This window comes from Nipponia nippon, unplaced genomic scaffold (genome assembly GCF_047370975.1).
Source record: "Nipponia nippon isolate SJK-2023a ecotype South Korea unplaced genomic scaffold, ASM4737097v1 scaffold_3, whole genome shotgun sequence".
Classification (NCBI taxonomy): Eukaryota; Metazoa; Chordata; class Aves; order Pelecaniformes; family Threskiornithidae; genus Nipponia; species Nipponia nippon.
In genome coordinates, this window is record NW_028262347.1 from 37,169,947 (window position 1) to 37,186,380 (window position 16,434).

Genomic DNA, 16,434 nt, shown 5'->3' on the forward strand with positions numbered 1-16,434 from the left:
AACATAATACTTCTGAAATCTGATTTCCCTTTATTCCCGGTAGATCTATGTATAGTTTGTAAATTGAGAGGTGGAAAGTCTCCTCAAAAATATGATAAAATATCCAAACAGCAACATCGTGAATCATTGCTGAAGTAATTGTTCTTGAAACAGAACAATTGACCGAAGTATCAGGAAATTCTTTAAAATGGGAACTTATTTAAATTTCACTTAACTTCTGAAGGCTTTGATCATGAATGATGAAATTGATTATTTTCATGTTACAGTTAATCATGTACATGAATATTTTCAGACTGAGATGTGTATGCTGTTACTGTTTCCAGTATCAAATGTAAAGCTATCATAGCTGAGACAACAGCAATGATGGTGGGAAAGTTAAAGACAAATGGTAACCTTAATCTCTAAATATCCTTTTTTTGGTAGGCTTCATTGCAGCTGTTTCCATTGTGGTTTTTTTTTTTTAATGTTGTGTAAGTTTCAAAGAAAACTATATTCTTGAGACAAAAATGAGTAGTTGACTGTTTGCATTTTTCCCTTTGTAGGCAACAAGTAACAGAAATCATATTTGTTTTAAAAGCTGTCAGCACTCTTATAGATTCACTTAAAAAAACTCAACCTGAAAATGGTAAGTTATTGTTAAACAACATGGTTCTAAACAAGATAACATTGTATCTGCCACAAAGAAATATTTATTCTTTCCTGTAGTGATTTTCACACAAATTTGAAAGAAAAGTGTAATCTGTAAGATACAGTGTTTTGTAATTCTCTGTATGTGTAGGTGGCAGGTAGACTGAAAAAAAACCCACAAAGTTTTTTCCAGTATACCTAAAAGTATAAGGTCCTTAGATATGTTTATTAAAATAGAAAACTTGGATTTATGGTGTCTTTTATTAGATAGAGCGTGGTGTCTTCTAAAAACAAACAAACAAAAAACCTTCCACAGAATTTTAACAGAATTCTTAAATATATGTAGCCTTGCTAGATCCTCTTTCTTCTCATGATACCTTTCTAGGTTGCTGTGGATCACGTTCACCTAGGTGCACTCTGCAATTAAAAGGGTGTACAAGTTAAAGGAATGGGCAGGCTGTTAGATACTTAAACTTGCAGTCTTGCTTTCCCTCCCTTTCTGCTCGAGTACCTCCTGTGCCCTGTATTCAGAAAGATGTCTTAGCTCATTGATGCCCAAGTAAATGGTTGACAGATGTATTTAAAGGGCTGAACTAAATGGAAGACCTCAACTTCATTTATAATGACGCGTCCTGATCCTCCTGTAAGCTGCACCTACTGTATGCATAGAGTTCCCACCAGAAAACAGTCAGGAGTCTTAGTTAAACCAGCTGTATTGGACTCTGCAACTCTGGCAGAATTGCATGTACAACATTTCCCACTACCTCTCTGCTTTTGATACTATGAGGAACAGAAAAAACCTTTTCAATCCTGAAACAAACAAACAAACCAGCCTTTCCAGAAAAACACAGGCAGGTGGGTTTTCTGAAGGAGGCAGTGCTTCACTTGCAGCATCGGTGAGCAGCCAGATTTATCATAATGCGGTTTCCAAGGCTGATGGCAAAAGGCTGAGGGCAGAACTAAGCCAGGATACATAAAGCCTTTTGGCAAGCCCTGAAGGCAACTGAAGTGCTACTTTGGTGGGCCTTTCTCTTAGAGGGGTAGAGTAGCCAACTCAGCTGGACTGTTCCCCACATCCCTCTTCCTGCAACGAGAGAAATCCTTCACCTGGGCCATGTATGGCAGCGATTGCCAAACCTCCTGCGTACTTTCTTATGAAGAGAACCACTGGACAAATTAGAGAATCTCTTTACTCCCACTTCTTCTAGCTTTTAATAATTTTATTTCTTTAAGAAAATTATTAACATTGTCTGAAATCAGGGTTTTGTTCTCTTTTGAAAACAGAGCTAAAACAGAGGTAAGCAAGGAAGTAACATAATAAATAAGATTCATTTAATTTAACTTGTTAGACTAACAAACTTTACCATGGATAGTTTTGTGCCTTGGTCCAGTGTTTCTCCCTCTGCTTTCTCTTATAATCTGGAATGATTCAAAATTAATAGGAGGCCTCATTGCTGACAAATTTCCAAAAGTGAAATGTGCATGCAATTCAATCTTCTGTCAATAGCTGAGAAAAGCAGGCAGAAAACGTATGCATGTTATGGATTTAATAAAAGTAGTATCTTCAATTTGTCAGTTCTTCATCCAGAAAACACAGTGAATGACTCATATGTAGAAACACAGGTGTGTAGCACCATTTCATGGATATCCCATCTGGCTTCCAGCTGCTGCAAAAAAAAGAGCATGGCTCTCCTGCAAAAGTCCTACATCATATCTGAGAGACCCGTACAGATGCTGTAGTGTCTATATAGCACCTGAATGTGCCCTTATTTATACAGGCGTTGACAAAATCTATTGTAAGAATGTGGACAGTAGTAAGTAATTCAGTCTGTTCTTTTCTCCATTGCAGTTGATGCGAACACATGGGCACAAGTTATTGCCTTGTACCCGACTCTAGTAGAATGTATCACCTGCTCATCCTCGGAAGTGTGCTCTGCTCTGAAAGAGGCGCTGGTTCCCTTTAAGGACTTCATGCATCCACCAGCATCCAAGGTACAGAATGGAGAGTCTTGACCCCATAAAACTTTTTTTTATTTTTGAAGGAAAAAAAGTATCCAAAAATGTTTGTTCCCGGGTGAAGTTTCTCTGAGGAAATCTCTTGTGACTAGTACTTTGGCAACCCGTGCTGACTGCCTTTTAACTGTACTAACAAGAGCTCAGTAACTCATGAATACAGGCTATATCTCAAAGGTTCCAGAGCGAGTAGCAGTGCAAACCTTTAATAAATTTAACTGAATAGTTGGAATCATTTCTAATCTAATGTACTTGCTACAGTATCTTGAAGTGGTGATTGAAAAGTGGGCTTATGTACAGCTTGTTGTGTATGTGTTAATGATGTAATTAAAAATATTTCAATTCAGTCAGATTTATTAGGCTGGTGTTTTGCACCCTTTTTTTGAAGTACGAATTGTACTAAAATTTTATGCAAGATGGTACTGTAACATTCCATATAACTGTAACCAGCCTTTGTAAACAAAGGGAACTGATATACTTGTGTGTATAATAAATGGTACAGTTCTGTATAAAATAGTTGCATTTATTATTTAAATTCTTTTTAAAATGTTGATAATGTTAAATGCTTGAAAATGTATTTATTATGAATAAGTTGTATGCTTGCATTTTTACTTACAGTTTGCCTTCTAAATTGCCAGATATGCTCATTCATATCTGATCACGTTGTTAGTTTTTGCTTAATTGAATGTATCTTCTCTGTGACCATTGGACATCTAAGAAAGGGTCATATGACAAAAGACTGCAGCAAGCAGCCAGAAGTTTGCTGATCTCAAACTTCAAAGTAGTTGACCTGAAATAAGTTTGAATATGCAGAAATCCGCTGTAGCACTTCAACACTACCATACCTCACTTCCTAATGTATTTGTTTTGAGATGTTTGTTCTACTCAGCTCTATCCATTATTGTAGTTGCAGCCTTGCTTTAAAAAAAAAAACCACATATTTGAGGGTTGTTAGCCTTTTTTGACCTTCTTGGCAGGTATCACAGTCTTTGAATCATGACCCAAGAAAGGTGATTTCAAATATCTGAAATACTTGGCTGTAATATTTTGTTCAATAATTTTAAGTGCTTTGTTTTGTAATGTCTTTTCAACCCAAATTGTTCTTATCTTTTAATTATAAACTGTGTCTGATATAAAACCATGAGAAGTGTATTTTTGAAGATAGTTACTCATTTAGAAGTGCAGTAAAATTTGTCATTAAGTAAATGTGAAATTGTTTCACGTAATACACAATCGAAGCAAAACACTTTTAATAGTATTGTTTTTAAAGTTTGTGACTTAGCACTTAAACTCTAATTAATTCTGATTTCAGTAATGTTTCACGTGTATTCACATATTTTAACCTGTGATGTGAAAGCACAAAGGCCAAATGTAAAAAAAAAAAAAAGAGAGAGAGAGACAGGTGCCTTTCTATGGATTTCAGAATTTCAGAGCTTACCTTTAGGGTTTTGTTCCTTGAAGTCTTTTGTAGATAGTAAAAGAGATTATCATGCATAAGAAATGGTATTATATCTGCTTCCTTTACACTTTCCTGGCTAAAGGGACATTGATTGGTACATGCGTATAGATGTAGAAGTTGTAGGAGCTTCAAGCTGAAGGTGTGATGAACTGGTCAGGGTTAGAAATACCCTGCGTGAATAATGTTATACAAGCACAGCTTTGAACAGCTTGCTCCCATAAGGCTCCAGTTTATGGTCCTTTTTAAAAGCTTTCTGCTTCAAAGTACAGTAAATATTAAGAGGCTTCAAGATCTTGCACGCTCTCTGTGACCAAAGTTGCATGAAACTTAATCGTCAAGCGTGGATAGTTCTTAGAGAACACGCAGTTTACATTAAGGAAGCAAATGCTTCCCATTAATAGAATTTATGTCAAAATAGCTTTTTTGGAAGAGCTGTTCCAGCAAAATGCGGAACAGGGTCCCACATAGATTAACAACATGATCTGTACTCTGAAAGTGAAAACCTGGCAACTGCTCTCCTAATTAGTGGAAGATAAGTCAAGGTCTATGAGGTCATTAAAGAAACAAAGTATAGTACAGGAAAGAAGGGTATTAATTTGGTTTAGAATATATTATCTTAACCAGAATTTCTGGAAAGAGGTGTGCAGACCGAACTGTGGGTGAGTTTGTTTCTAATTAGTTTCTAATAGGTTTTTCAGTGATAACACAGATGCCTTCTGTCCAATGAAGCAAATCTTCAGCTTTATCTGTATTTTAAAAAGGGGATGTATAAGTCTTTTTGTGACTCTAGAGCCTAGAATACTTTACCACCTATGGACATTAATCTTCAAAAGGTTTGGAAATAAACGACCAAGGAGCTAACTTTCCTTCCTTTCCTCTTACTTACAAAATGAATAATATTTGTGCTATTCGAGGCATGTTTTGGATATGCAAGTTGAGATTAACCATATTCAAACCGCTTTCTTGTATCTTGTATAAATAGTTTAAGAACTAAAACCAAAGCTACTTAGTTTAGAAAAGAGGTTTTTCATTGACTAATTTTGTCTGTGAATAAGAACTATTCCCTTTACTGTGCCTTCTTGTCCAGCACTCGAATATTCCTTCCAACTTGAAGGATCAGTTTCTTTTTTCTATTTGTACTTTTTGCTAAATATTCTTAGGGCTTCTTTGATGCAAACAGCATTTTTGAATATTTAAATTTCACATTTTTACATGTTTATAGCAAGGTAAATCTTGTTCCTGAAGAAATTTAATTTAATTTAACGTTACCTATTGGGTAGACCCATGTCCAAGTTCTTTTTAAGCCTGTAGGGTCGCTTAGCCATGAGAAGTAAAACACTTGGACATTTTCAGGATTGGGGTCTGCATTGTGTCACTGAAATCAGCTAGAAAAGGGGCACAGCTGACTGTACAGCAATATGTTTAGCTGGAAGTTAGAAGATAAGCATTAGTGGCTTATTGAATGCAACCACAATCTTCCCCTTTTTTCTTCTTCTCCCCAACTTTAAAAAAAGACATGGATTGGGAATCCAAAGAGAAAATGTGAGGGTCTTACAGATTATTAGAAGGTTCATATAAAGATTTGGATTACTTGGGAAAACTTGTATGTCTCAATGCCATGACCATTGCCTTAATGTACACAAGGATTTCAGATTACATAGGAACCCTGATTAAGAAAAAGGAACAGATGCCTCAAGCTGGAAACTTGTTATAAAAAGTCTTATCCTTAGAAGTAACCTACATTAGTTATTTGCTTATCATCAGAGATGTTTATCTAACCGGACATCCATTTTGTTCCCTTGTACATGTGCCTGCTTTCCTCCCTGTTTTATTGGTGAACTGTGGAATGTTACTGGACATTAGGCCACATGAAATACATGGTCACTGTTAGTTATTAGCAAGAGCAAGTAGGAGTACGTCTGTGAAAATTCAGTAGTTTATCATCGTATTCTGCAGATGGTGGTTTTGTTTTTATTTTTGGTTGGTTTTTTTTTTTTCACCCAGGTTGAGTTGTTTCTTCTTGCCAAACGGCAAACCTTCTCATAGCTGGCCTTGAACTCTTCAGCCAAGATATTTTTAGTGAGGTTAATGCCTTTCTTTTCCGCAGCACATGGCAAACGCAAGTACTAGTCATCAGTGTATTCTACAGAAATTCATTTAGAAGTTCAGGATACTACTGGTCGTGGGGGGAAAAAAGCATGTTTTATCCTCATCCATTTCTGAACAGCTCAGTTCTGTGTCTTTCACTCGTTGTTCACCTCAAAATTGCAGCTTGCTACTGATTTCCTATGTGGGCAGGCATCTCCTACAACATCTTCTAAATTATCATTAGCAGAAATGCCCCTAGTTTCCAGGGATGCAGAAATTTCAGAAAATAAAATATACTATGTGTATTTTCTGTCGATCTGTTCTGATCTTTCATTCTGTCATTGCTCTCAAGGTCACTTTTCAAGGGGTAAGGGGAGTATCACAAATCGTTATTATTTGTGTACATGTGCATAGTATGTGTACAGTGTTGTGAAGGAGTCAGCTATGAAAATGTGACTTGTGTGGTACCAGTGAGTAACATTTTTTCCTCCCCCTTTAGCTTAATGAACTGAGATTGTGTTGCGTTAAGAATTCTCAGGAATGTCTTCCAGTTTTTATCAATAAAATATTCTATGATAGTGTGTGGGGCTCATTATGAGCCTGGTTTGGTACAAAAAAACATACTTAATGATTAGCGTTTGCACATGCAGGTGAGATTCAGAATTTTCATCTCTAGCATCTTTAGGTAAAAATCCTTAGGTAGGGATGTAAACTGTTTGAGACCTCACTGATTCCTGCAGCTTACTAAATAACTCTGTCTATTACAAGGCTAACAGGATATGGACAGTTTTTCCTGGCTGCAGGTTATGAATAGATTTAGTGAGTAAGGTCTGTGCAGTATTTAGTTTATACCAAGTCTCAGGAAAGACGAGCTCAAACAGAGAGCTTCAGCAGGACTTGTGCACCAGCATATAAGCACACTTCGTCATATTTTAAGAACTCATCAAATGTAAATCTTGTTTCATAGCTGAGCTGTAGTGTTCAGATTTATGTCATCTTCAAAGTATCTGACTGCTGTCTAATTCAGGACAGACAATGTTACACTCTCTAGGAACCAGCTGCTGGGATCAAGAATGACTACATCAGCAGCAAGTGATGAAAAAAATTTGATGGTTTAAGACAACTTGTGTAAGAAAGGTAGTGAAATTAAAGATGCGTGATTCTTAGGGTGGAGGGAGGACATCAAAATAAAAGACTGGACTTCAAGAAGGCAGACTTCAGAAAGTGGATAGGTAAGATCTCACAGAAGACAAGTCTGAGGTAAGAGAGGAACTGAGGAGATAAGACAGTTCCCTGGAGATGCAAAGGCATTGACTGAAAGTGTATCCCAGTGCAGGTGATGGAGACTAGCTGTAATAAGAGACCAGCTCAGTTAAATGAGGAATTTCATTGACTTCAAACACAAGGAGGAGAAGGTGGAAATTCAGATACCACCAAAGAACGGTGTTAACAGATAGGGATGAAAGTAGATGAGGCACAATTGTCAACGGAGAGAGAATAAATACAGAAGTAGTAAAAGATCTGCACTGACAAAAGTGCTGACTACTTAAAAGAGGATGGCTATTGACTTGCCACGTGATCGTGTGTTTGGTTCAGATTCAGAATTTGTGTGTTGAATTTTTTGGTTTGTTATAGTAATGACTGATCCAAAAAGTCAAAAATCAACTGCCAGTGAATTGCTTGTGCAATTGATATGAGTGACAAAGATTGAAGAAGCTTACCTAGAAAAACAGGACAGAAAATAGTTCCATGTTGTCAAATTGACTGGGCCTGTAGAATTTCTTCCTGGTATGTAAAGAACTAATCTGAGAAACTTCAACAGTTTTAAGATCATCTTTGAAAACTAATGGAAAACAAGAGAAGTACCAGATGACTGAAAAAAAAGCAAAACGAGTGCTTTAACTTTTTAAGGACAAAATGGAGGAGAAGATGGAAATTATAGATCAACTGGCCTGCCATTGGTTCTTTTCTTTTCTGAAAAGTAAAAATTAAAATCTGTTGTTAGCATCAGCAAGATATCCACAATGTGCGTAACAACTGATAAGTATTTGCTGTGATTAAATCACATAAACTCAGTCTAATTTCTTTCTATGAAAAAGTGACAGATCTTGTGGATGGGGATAAGAACTGTTTGCTAAACCTTGGTTTTAATACAGCTTTGGACACTGTTTCACGTGACTTTCAAAAGCAAACCAGGGAAACAAAGTCTAGCCAAGCAGACAGGACCCTAAAAGCAAGTATTAGTTGATCAGGGTCAGAGCGTGCAGGTTGGGATTCTACATGTAGCTTCTCTGAATACAATATAAGGATAAGAGAGTGTGCTTACTAAATCAGTAGCAAATAGACAGGATGTATTACAAACATGCTAGAAAACAGGATTATAACTCAACATCTCAACTGGTGAAATGGTCTCCCAAAAAACAGGATGCAGTTCATCAACATGACTGTAAGATGCTGCTGTTTAAGCAGCAGTCAGCTTTTTACATTTAATTTTGCCAGCTTTCTTGAATAGGAGACTTGAATTTCAAAAGTTTTGATGGTTTTCCTTAGAAAATTGCTCCAGTGTTAAAATGGCTGTCAGTGCAAACAGCTGTCATGAACAGCATCAAGAACTAGATCTGAAAACATGTTTTGCAACAGTTTCTAATAATAGAAGTATAAAACAAGTCTTAACAGTCTTAACATCTTCTAAGCAATTAAAAATTAAAAGTTTATATCAGCTTTTTAAACTGATACATTTCTATGCATAATCCATAATTTTGTAGCATTTAATCTATACAAGGACTGTATAATTGTCTTTAAAGCATACAGTCAAAACTTTATTTAAATCAATCTTTATTTTTCAGTTATGTATCAAACATCTGATCTCTAATCACACTGTTTTAAAAGATTTCAACTAACAATGTATGTTACGTCTTAAAGAATTAGGTGTATATTAAAGACAGGATGGAATTCTTGCAATAAAAATAGTAGTGAGTGGTATTACCAGCAGAATAGGGGGTTTGTGTTGCATTGTAGAATGCATCAAACAGAAGTACTACAATGCATTAGTTACCATCCACTTTTATGATTCAGAATGTACTAGTCCTTGTGTCCTATCAGTTAGACAGTAACACGCTGAAAACTGATCCTTGTATTTCTGACGTCCTTATTTAAGCATTCATGTCTTGATTATGAAACAGATTTGATAAAAAGGATGATACCTGTGTGTTTACTATGCTAACTGCAGCATTTCATTAGCAAGAGATGAGAGTGTTCATTGCTTGAATTTCCTTTATATAATCTATGTTTAGAGTTCTCAGATAAGCTTATTTTTAAAATCAGTATGATACGCTTTTCTCTCCATGTTAACACGTTTATTCCCACTGGTGGTCCACATGCGATCATATCCTTAAGAACTTCTTAAGGGATCTCCTTTGTCAGCACCATAATCCTCTTTTCACCTGAAGCATGTTCCTTACAGAAAGGATGAGATAAATACAGCTACCATCTTTTTCTTCAATCAAAAATACTGCCGTGTTGAAACATACTCAAAGGCTTCAGCCCATACTGCCTGTCAGTTTAATGTCGTTGAGGGTTTTTTGGTCTGTTTTGTTTTCAGAAGGGATTGCCAATAGATAAATAAGAAAGAAAATCCCTTGTAAGTCAGGTGTCTGTCTGGCATCTTCACAGTTTTGTTATTGAAGACCCTGATCTTCAACCTGGAATCATAACTGCTGCTCTCTGTGTACAGAATATCTGCCTTAGACTTGGCATGAGTCTCCATGACCAGTGATAATTCCGAAGTTGACAGCTTCAAGACTGCAGAGGCTGGTGAGGCTGAGAGACTACTGGAAACTTGAAACTGGACATCGTCCGGTCTGTTGTTTTTAATGTTAACTATTTCTTACTTGGAACTATTAAAGTTGCCAAGGAATTGCTTATGTTTCTGGCTTCCGTGCCAGAAGACTGACACTTCTTTCCCCTATCACATCACAGACTAATGCCTAGTCGTGAGGGGAGGGACTGAGAGGCTCCATAGAAAAATGGCAGCCAAAACTGGATTGCCACCACCAGAGGACCTTTAAAAAGCACAGAGAGCAGTCTGGTTTTGATCAACATGAGAAAACATGGAAGGGGACAGCAATATTGTGTACATAGTACTGCTGGCATGTATGTCTACAAAAAACTGGTTTCTGGAGTACATCACAACTATTACTTGCAGATCTACTTACCGAACATCTGTTCATGCCTCAGGGCTTGGTGTTGTAGCATAATATGGTACTACCTTACCACTAACATGAGCCCCAGAGTCTGCACATAGTATTGCCCGAGAACAAATGAGGGAAGATAAACATTTATTTTAGAAAAGACATTTAAATTAAGTATTTTCTCTTAAAATACAAAATCAATAACCTCTGTTATAGCTGCATGCACTATAATCTCTTAAAATTTTAAGCAGTTATGTGTTGCCAAAGGCTTAAAGAGAATGCACTGAACTGATGAATGAAGTAGCACAAAACTCTTTATAGAGTAGGAATCAGGAAGCAAGTTTTTGAAGTGCTAAACCACAGTCTGATAGCAGTAGCTGCTTCTTGCAGGTCCATTTCACATTAACCAGCTCAATTCAAACAACTAGTTCAAAGTTGGAAACAGATTAGGAATTGAAAAAGCTTGGGTTTTTTTCCCCTTCCATACATAGGATAGATCTGTGAAGGTGAAATCTACTGTATCTAAAAGCTGAAGGCAGTGCCAGCCAGAAACAATCAGTTCTATTCTCTTTGTTAACAAGATGTATTTCATGAATGTATCTAATACATTTAAAACAGATCAATCTCAGAAAGAATTATTCCGAATGACGTTTTTCATATTATTCTACTTTGCATCCAGACAGAGCTGTATGGAAGCTAATGAAGTGTTAAATAATCAAGAAAAAAATGCACTCAACCACTTTCTGATAAAATAAAATGTAACCATTTAGCATCTAACAAGCTATAGAATTGTTAATTATGTAAAATGTATTCCCTAGTTATAAAAGGTTGCCAGTCTTAGTGCAGTGACTATATTTAATTACAAACAAACATTTAAATGATTGCTAATGAAGTAATAATCTTTTAGGAGAGAGAAATACAGATGCAAAATAAGGTTTCAAACATAGTTCCCTGCTTGTTTAAATCATTATTAAAAACAAGTCACTTTTGACAGAAATCATTCGTCCTGTAATCAAACTTATGAGAGGCAGTATGGAGTATTTGCTTTGAGAGCCACAAGTTGGATTCCTCTTCTGAGATTTAGGTAACTAAAATTTTGAGGTCTACCCCAAGCTCAACTAGCCTGGCTTTCATTAGCAGTTAGGGTAGACAAATAGGCCTAGCAGGAGATCCATTCCACCCTAAAAGAGGTCACGTCAGTTGCTACGTGGAAGTGACAATTCTTGCTATGGGAGCATAGGCTTAGGCATCTGGTGTTTTGTGGGTTTTGGGTTTTTTTCAGTTTACTTTAGACATCTCAAAATAGGTAAGATGAGTATCTGTCAGTGGCTCAGCCAGCCACAGTAAATGCAACTGACTTTGCTATTGCAATGTGTTGATGGTGCTATAGTTTTTTTGAGCTCCCTTAAGGGCATTTTCTTTGTGGGTTTTTCTTTGCTTTTTGTTTTTTCACATGTCCTTTGCAGGGGCCTACTCTGAGGCTTGGCTGTTTTTTTCACCTGGTGGAGATCGTATTCAATATTTATTTGTTTGTATCCTGTCTCTGTGAGGGACAACATGCTATGACTTTCTTGTAGTCATAGCATTAGTCTAAATAATTAGATAAAGACTTAAGAGCTCAACAGTTGGTGCAGAAAATAGAGCTCTCTTTGAACCTTAAATTCTCCTTGCTACTGATCTGTCTCGGTTTTCCATAGATTCTCCAATTTGGATGAGTACATGACATTGTTTTCATGAACTCAGTAAACTGAACTAAATATTTCCAGTCCTGCTATACTTTTGTACGCTCCGTATCAGAGAATTTTTCTGTTTGTTTTTTATATAACATTTAACTGCTGCTTTCTACCCAATTGTTTCAGGTCAGCAAGGTTACAATTGCTTCTGATAGTTATAAGTTGGTGCCTGAATGCTAATTTTTGGCATTTGAATTTCTCATCTCTGAGGAAAAAGAAAAAATGTTTGCTAGTAAGCATGACTTCTTTGAAAGTCGTTGCACATTCACATTCTCAGTAAAGACGACTTGAATTACTGAGAGTAACTGAGGGCACCAATCCTCAGAATCTTTCAGAGCTTTGCGTTACAGGGTGTGGGACAGCGTGAGGGGATCAGCAAGCTGGGTGTCTCCAGCAAACATGAGGGTCTGGAAGCTTGCAGATTGGTACCTGCATCCATCTGCAGCCTTGCACATTTCCTAATGTTTTAGTTTCTTTTTCATTGCTTTCCAGGATCTACTTTAATAACTTCTTGGACTTCCAGTTTTTAGATAAATGCAAATCCAAAAAGAAAATACCAGTGTAGATGTTCTGAATTGCCATATAATAAATTGTGATGTATGCTGAATATCTGCCATTAGTTTTTAGTGATATCTGATGACAATTTAAAAATAACAATTTCTGCCTATACATGATAGACTACAAATATTTCAATTAATAAACTTACCGAACTTTCCAGAGGAAACAGTATTCTACTGTTGTTGATCTGCCCCATCTTATAAATAATTAAATTCATCCCAATGATGTGGTTTAAATTTACATTTTACTTTCACCCAGAAGTGCTCATTTTCCTCATATAGAAATTGCAAAGTCCTTGTCCAAGAAACTTTCTAAATGTACTCACGATGTTAAGATGGATTTCAGTCTGTTAATTAATATAAAAGAGACTTTAATTCAGGAAAACAAGTAATTGAGACATGAAATACTGATAGTCTTGTGTGAAAGTTTCTTTACATTGTATAGTTGAAGTGGCCTTAGAACAGAAAGGAGCACAGGTAAAAAAAAAAAAAAGAAAAAGATAAAAATTAACCCAGAATTAACTAAAAACTTCAATATTCTAAACATGCTAAACATGGAGGATTTTTTCCACTATTAATACCTTTTGTAATATAATCTAAATAAATCTATCTGAAATTTTTGATAGGAAAAAAGGTATGAAAATATTTAGCTTTTGCACTTTTTTTTTATAAACACTTAGTTTTCCAATTTTAGATTGTGTTTCTTTTTCAGAATTGGGTTTTCATGTGTATGCCAACTTAACTGAGTAGGAATGGAGCGTACATTTCCTTAGTGCATCCATCTCTTTGAAATACTTTGCCTCTCCTGAGTTGACCTCAACTAGCAGAACAATTAAGTCTTACTGTCCTTGTGAGAAACAGTATTACACAGCTTTACAGAGGAAAACAGGAATTGGGAGAAAGTGGTCTGAAGGAGATCAAGCAGTTCCTTCCAGAACCAGAAGGAAAGGACTCGTGAGTTACTGGATGCTTCCATTTTCTCAGCTGTAGAATGTTCTTTTAACTTTTCAGTCAGTATCAAAAACATATGTACTTTATAAGCATATAGAAACTCTTGGCACATTTTCTCCAACAGAATGTCACTTGTTTAAATATCTTTTTTAAACAAGCAATCAGTGATCTAATTGCACCCGATGCTTAATATAGGTAGCAACTTTAAAAACAGGGAACTACACGATCATGAAGTTATTTTATCTTTGTCTCTTCCTTAATGAGGCCATGTTTTGGCTGCTTTCTAGTGTTACTTTCTCAACTACAAATTTGTCCCGAGTTGTCACTAAAGGCATTGCATTTTATTCTCAACCCATGTTGTAGATAATTTTGCACTGGAAACTCCAAGACTATTGTGTTTCATTTCAGGTCTGGCTGCAAGCTGGGTTATTTCCATATTCTGCATCACTGATGTTAATACGGTCTTTGTAAACTGAACTATCCATTTTTTTTAACTCTTGCAGACTAATTCCTCTTGTGTATTGGTAGCTGTTTTTCCGACAGATTTGTTTGTAAGATCTGTTGTTGGTGAAGGCCAAAACAAACTTGAGAAACATGTGTTTGTAACTTTTGTGAATTTGTAATGAGGTTCACAGTCTATTTGAGGTCAGTTTCTGGTACGGAGTGGTCATCCTCGGGTCTACTTCCATTTAGAAATAAAAGAGCTTCCAGGTTTTGTATTTGTATTAAAAAAAAAACAAACTGTAGAGCGGAAAACCGAATTAAGTTTAGAAGTTAAAGCCCAGAACCAAAGAACGCAGTGTTTACTTTGTACTTTTAAAGCCAGTGCCCTCATTTTTGCCCAGCACGCCGCCAGGAGGGGCGGTCAGCTCTGCCGCCTGCCCCCGCGCCCAGCCGCGCTGCCCGGCGCTCACTCGGCGGCCGTCGCGCTGCCCGTACGAAGAGCGGGTGCGAGCTGCCTCTTGGCTCCTGTGGCTGAAAGACACGTGGAAGCGGAAAGCAGGCTGCCATTTCAGTGCCACCCTGCAGCTTTCAGCGCCTTCTCCGGCCCGGCCCCCCGGCCGTGGCTCCGGTCAGCGCCGCGGCCGCCGGAGCCTGTCCCGCCCTACCGAGCGCCCACACCACCTCCCCACAGCCTTAAAGGGGCGGGAGCTCCGTCCCCGCTGCTGCGCCTCTCAGACCGCGCCTCCAGCGACAAAGCCCCAGTTGAAGGGCGCCCGCTCCCCCTCGCCCCGCCCCGCCTACGCTTCCCGTGGGCCCCGCTTCGGCCGCGGCGTTTCCCGCGGCTGTTACGGAGTCCCGGATCGAGAGCGGGAGATTCTCCCCCTCCCGGCATCCCCCCGGACGAGCGTAACACCCTCCTGCGCAGTCCGGCGGGAATCGAAGGGAGAGCCGCAGCGGAGTGGCGCAGCGCCCGTCTGTGAATAGCGCCCTCCCGCCGTCCCGCGCCATCTTGAATGCTAGCTGGGGGCCGCGTTCCCCCTCCCTCTTCAAGATGGCGCCGGCCGGGTGAGTGACATGTCCAGTCACGTGGGCAGCGGATGAGCCCCTCTCTCCCCCCGCCTTAAATGATCTCTATGGTTCAGCCGGACACACAGGCGGCGGCGGCGGCGGCGAGGGACGGAGCCGCGGCGGGAGCGGGGCCGCGGCGCCCGCCCGGCGCCTCCTTTGTCTGCGGCCTCGGCAAGGCGAGCGCTTCCCCCTCCCCGACCCTCCGGGCTGCGCCCCGACGCCCTCGCCTGGGGGCTCGGCTCCCTCCTCCCCGCCGGGAGAGGCGGCGGGGGCTCCCCGCCGGGGCGGGGGCGGCGGGAGGTCAGCGGCGGGCGGGCAGGGCGGGCGGGCTGCCGGCGGCGGCGGCTGCTGCCTTCCCTCCCCGCCCCGCACCCCCTTCGTCCGCGGGCTGCCCGCCGGCGGGGCCGGGGCCGGCGGGGCGGCCGTGCCGCAGGGAGGGGCGGTGCGGGCAGGTCCTGTGCCGCCGCCGTCCCTGCGGAGGGTGGGCGAGGAGGGCGGGTGGGGGGGTCGGGGTGCGTGTGGGGGGGTCTGTCTGCTCTGTGTGCCCCCCACCCTCCCGTTTCTCTCCTTTCTTCCCTCCCGCCCTCCTTCCCTTCCCCTCCCCTCCCCTCCCCATCTGTTATAGGCTTGCGGAACTGTGGCTGTTTGAAATTAAACGTGATCTTTACTGTACCAGCTGGGGTCTGTAATGTAGCTGATAAATGAAGCTCTTCCCGTCGGTTTCAGGTCATGCAAGGAAAAGGGCAAAGCTGGGGAGGGAGCTGGGCGGGGTTTCCCTTTGCTTTTCACAGTCAGGCGAGAGGAGTCTGGTTGATGTCTGCAGCAGATAAAGGAGACAAGAGGATCATCAAAAGACCCCAGAGCCCTTTTATCTTTCTGCTGTTTTTCCCTCTAATTTCATTTACGGTTGCCGCGTTGTCTGTCTGCTTGTTTCCCCCCTTCAGAAGGGGCCGGGTGTGCACCAGGGCCCTGGCTGAGGTAGTAGTTTGTGCTGTTGGTCGGGTTGTGACATTGCCCGCTGTGGAGATAACTGCGCAAGCTACTGCCTTGCTAGTGCTGGTGATGATCAGCTGCAGATGAAGACAATGACAATGGGAATCCCCTTTGTTTTCCCGGGATTGCATGCTGCTGAGGTGGCAACAATTCCTTCTCCTCCTACTTCTGCAGAAGGAGTCTAGCCTTGGCCACTGAGATGAGTAGTGGGGTTCGACCCCGTCGGTAGGATGCTGCTTCTTTCACAGAGCTGGATGAAAACCCTTTAGGTTCACACTGTTTGGAGGGCATCTGACTTTGGGCTGAAGAGC

General features: G+C 39.9%; 1 protein-coding gene across 2 annotated transcripts in view; it reads left to right on the top strand.

Annotated features, from left to right (window-relative positions):
- MON2 (MON2 regulator of endosome-to-Golgi trafficking) overlaps positions 1-15,408 on the top strand; it is an 88,377-nt gene extending 72,969 nt beyond the window's left edge. For both annotated transcript variants that reach the window (XM_087763849.1, XM_087763850.1), the window contains 2 exons: positions 543-625; positions 2,477-15,408. In XM_087763849.1, coding sequence (XP_087619975.1) covers positions 543-625; positions 2,477-2,640 — 247 coding nt within the window. In that variant the 3' untranslated portion in view covers positions 2,641-15,408. The remainder of the gene's footprint in view (positions 1-542; positions 626-2,476) is intronic.
- The last annotated feature ends 1,026 nt before the right edge of the window (positions 15,409-16,434 follow it).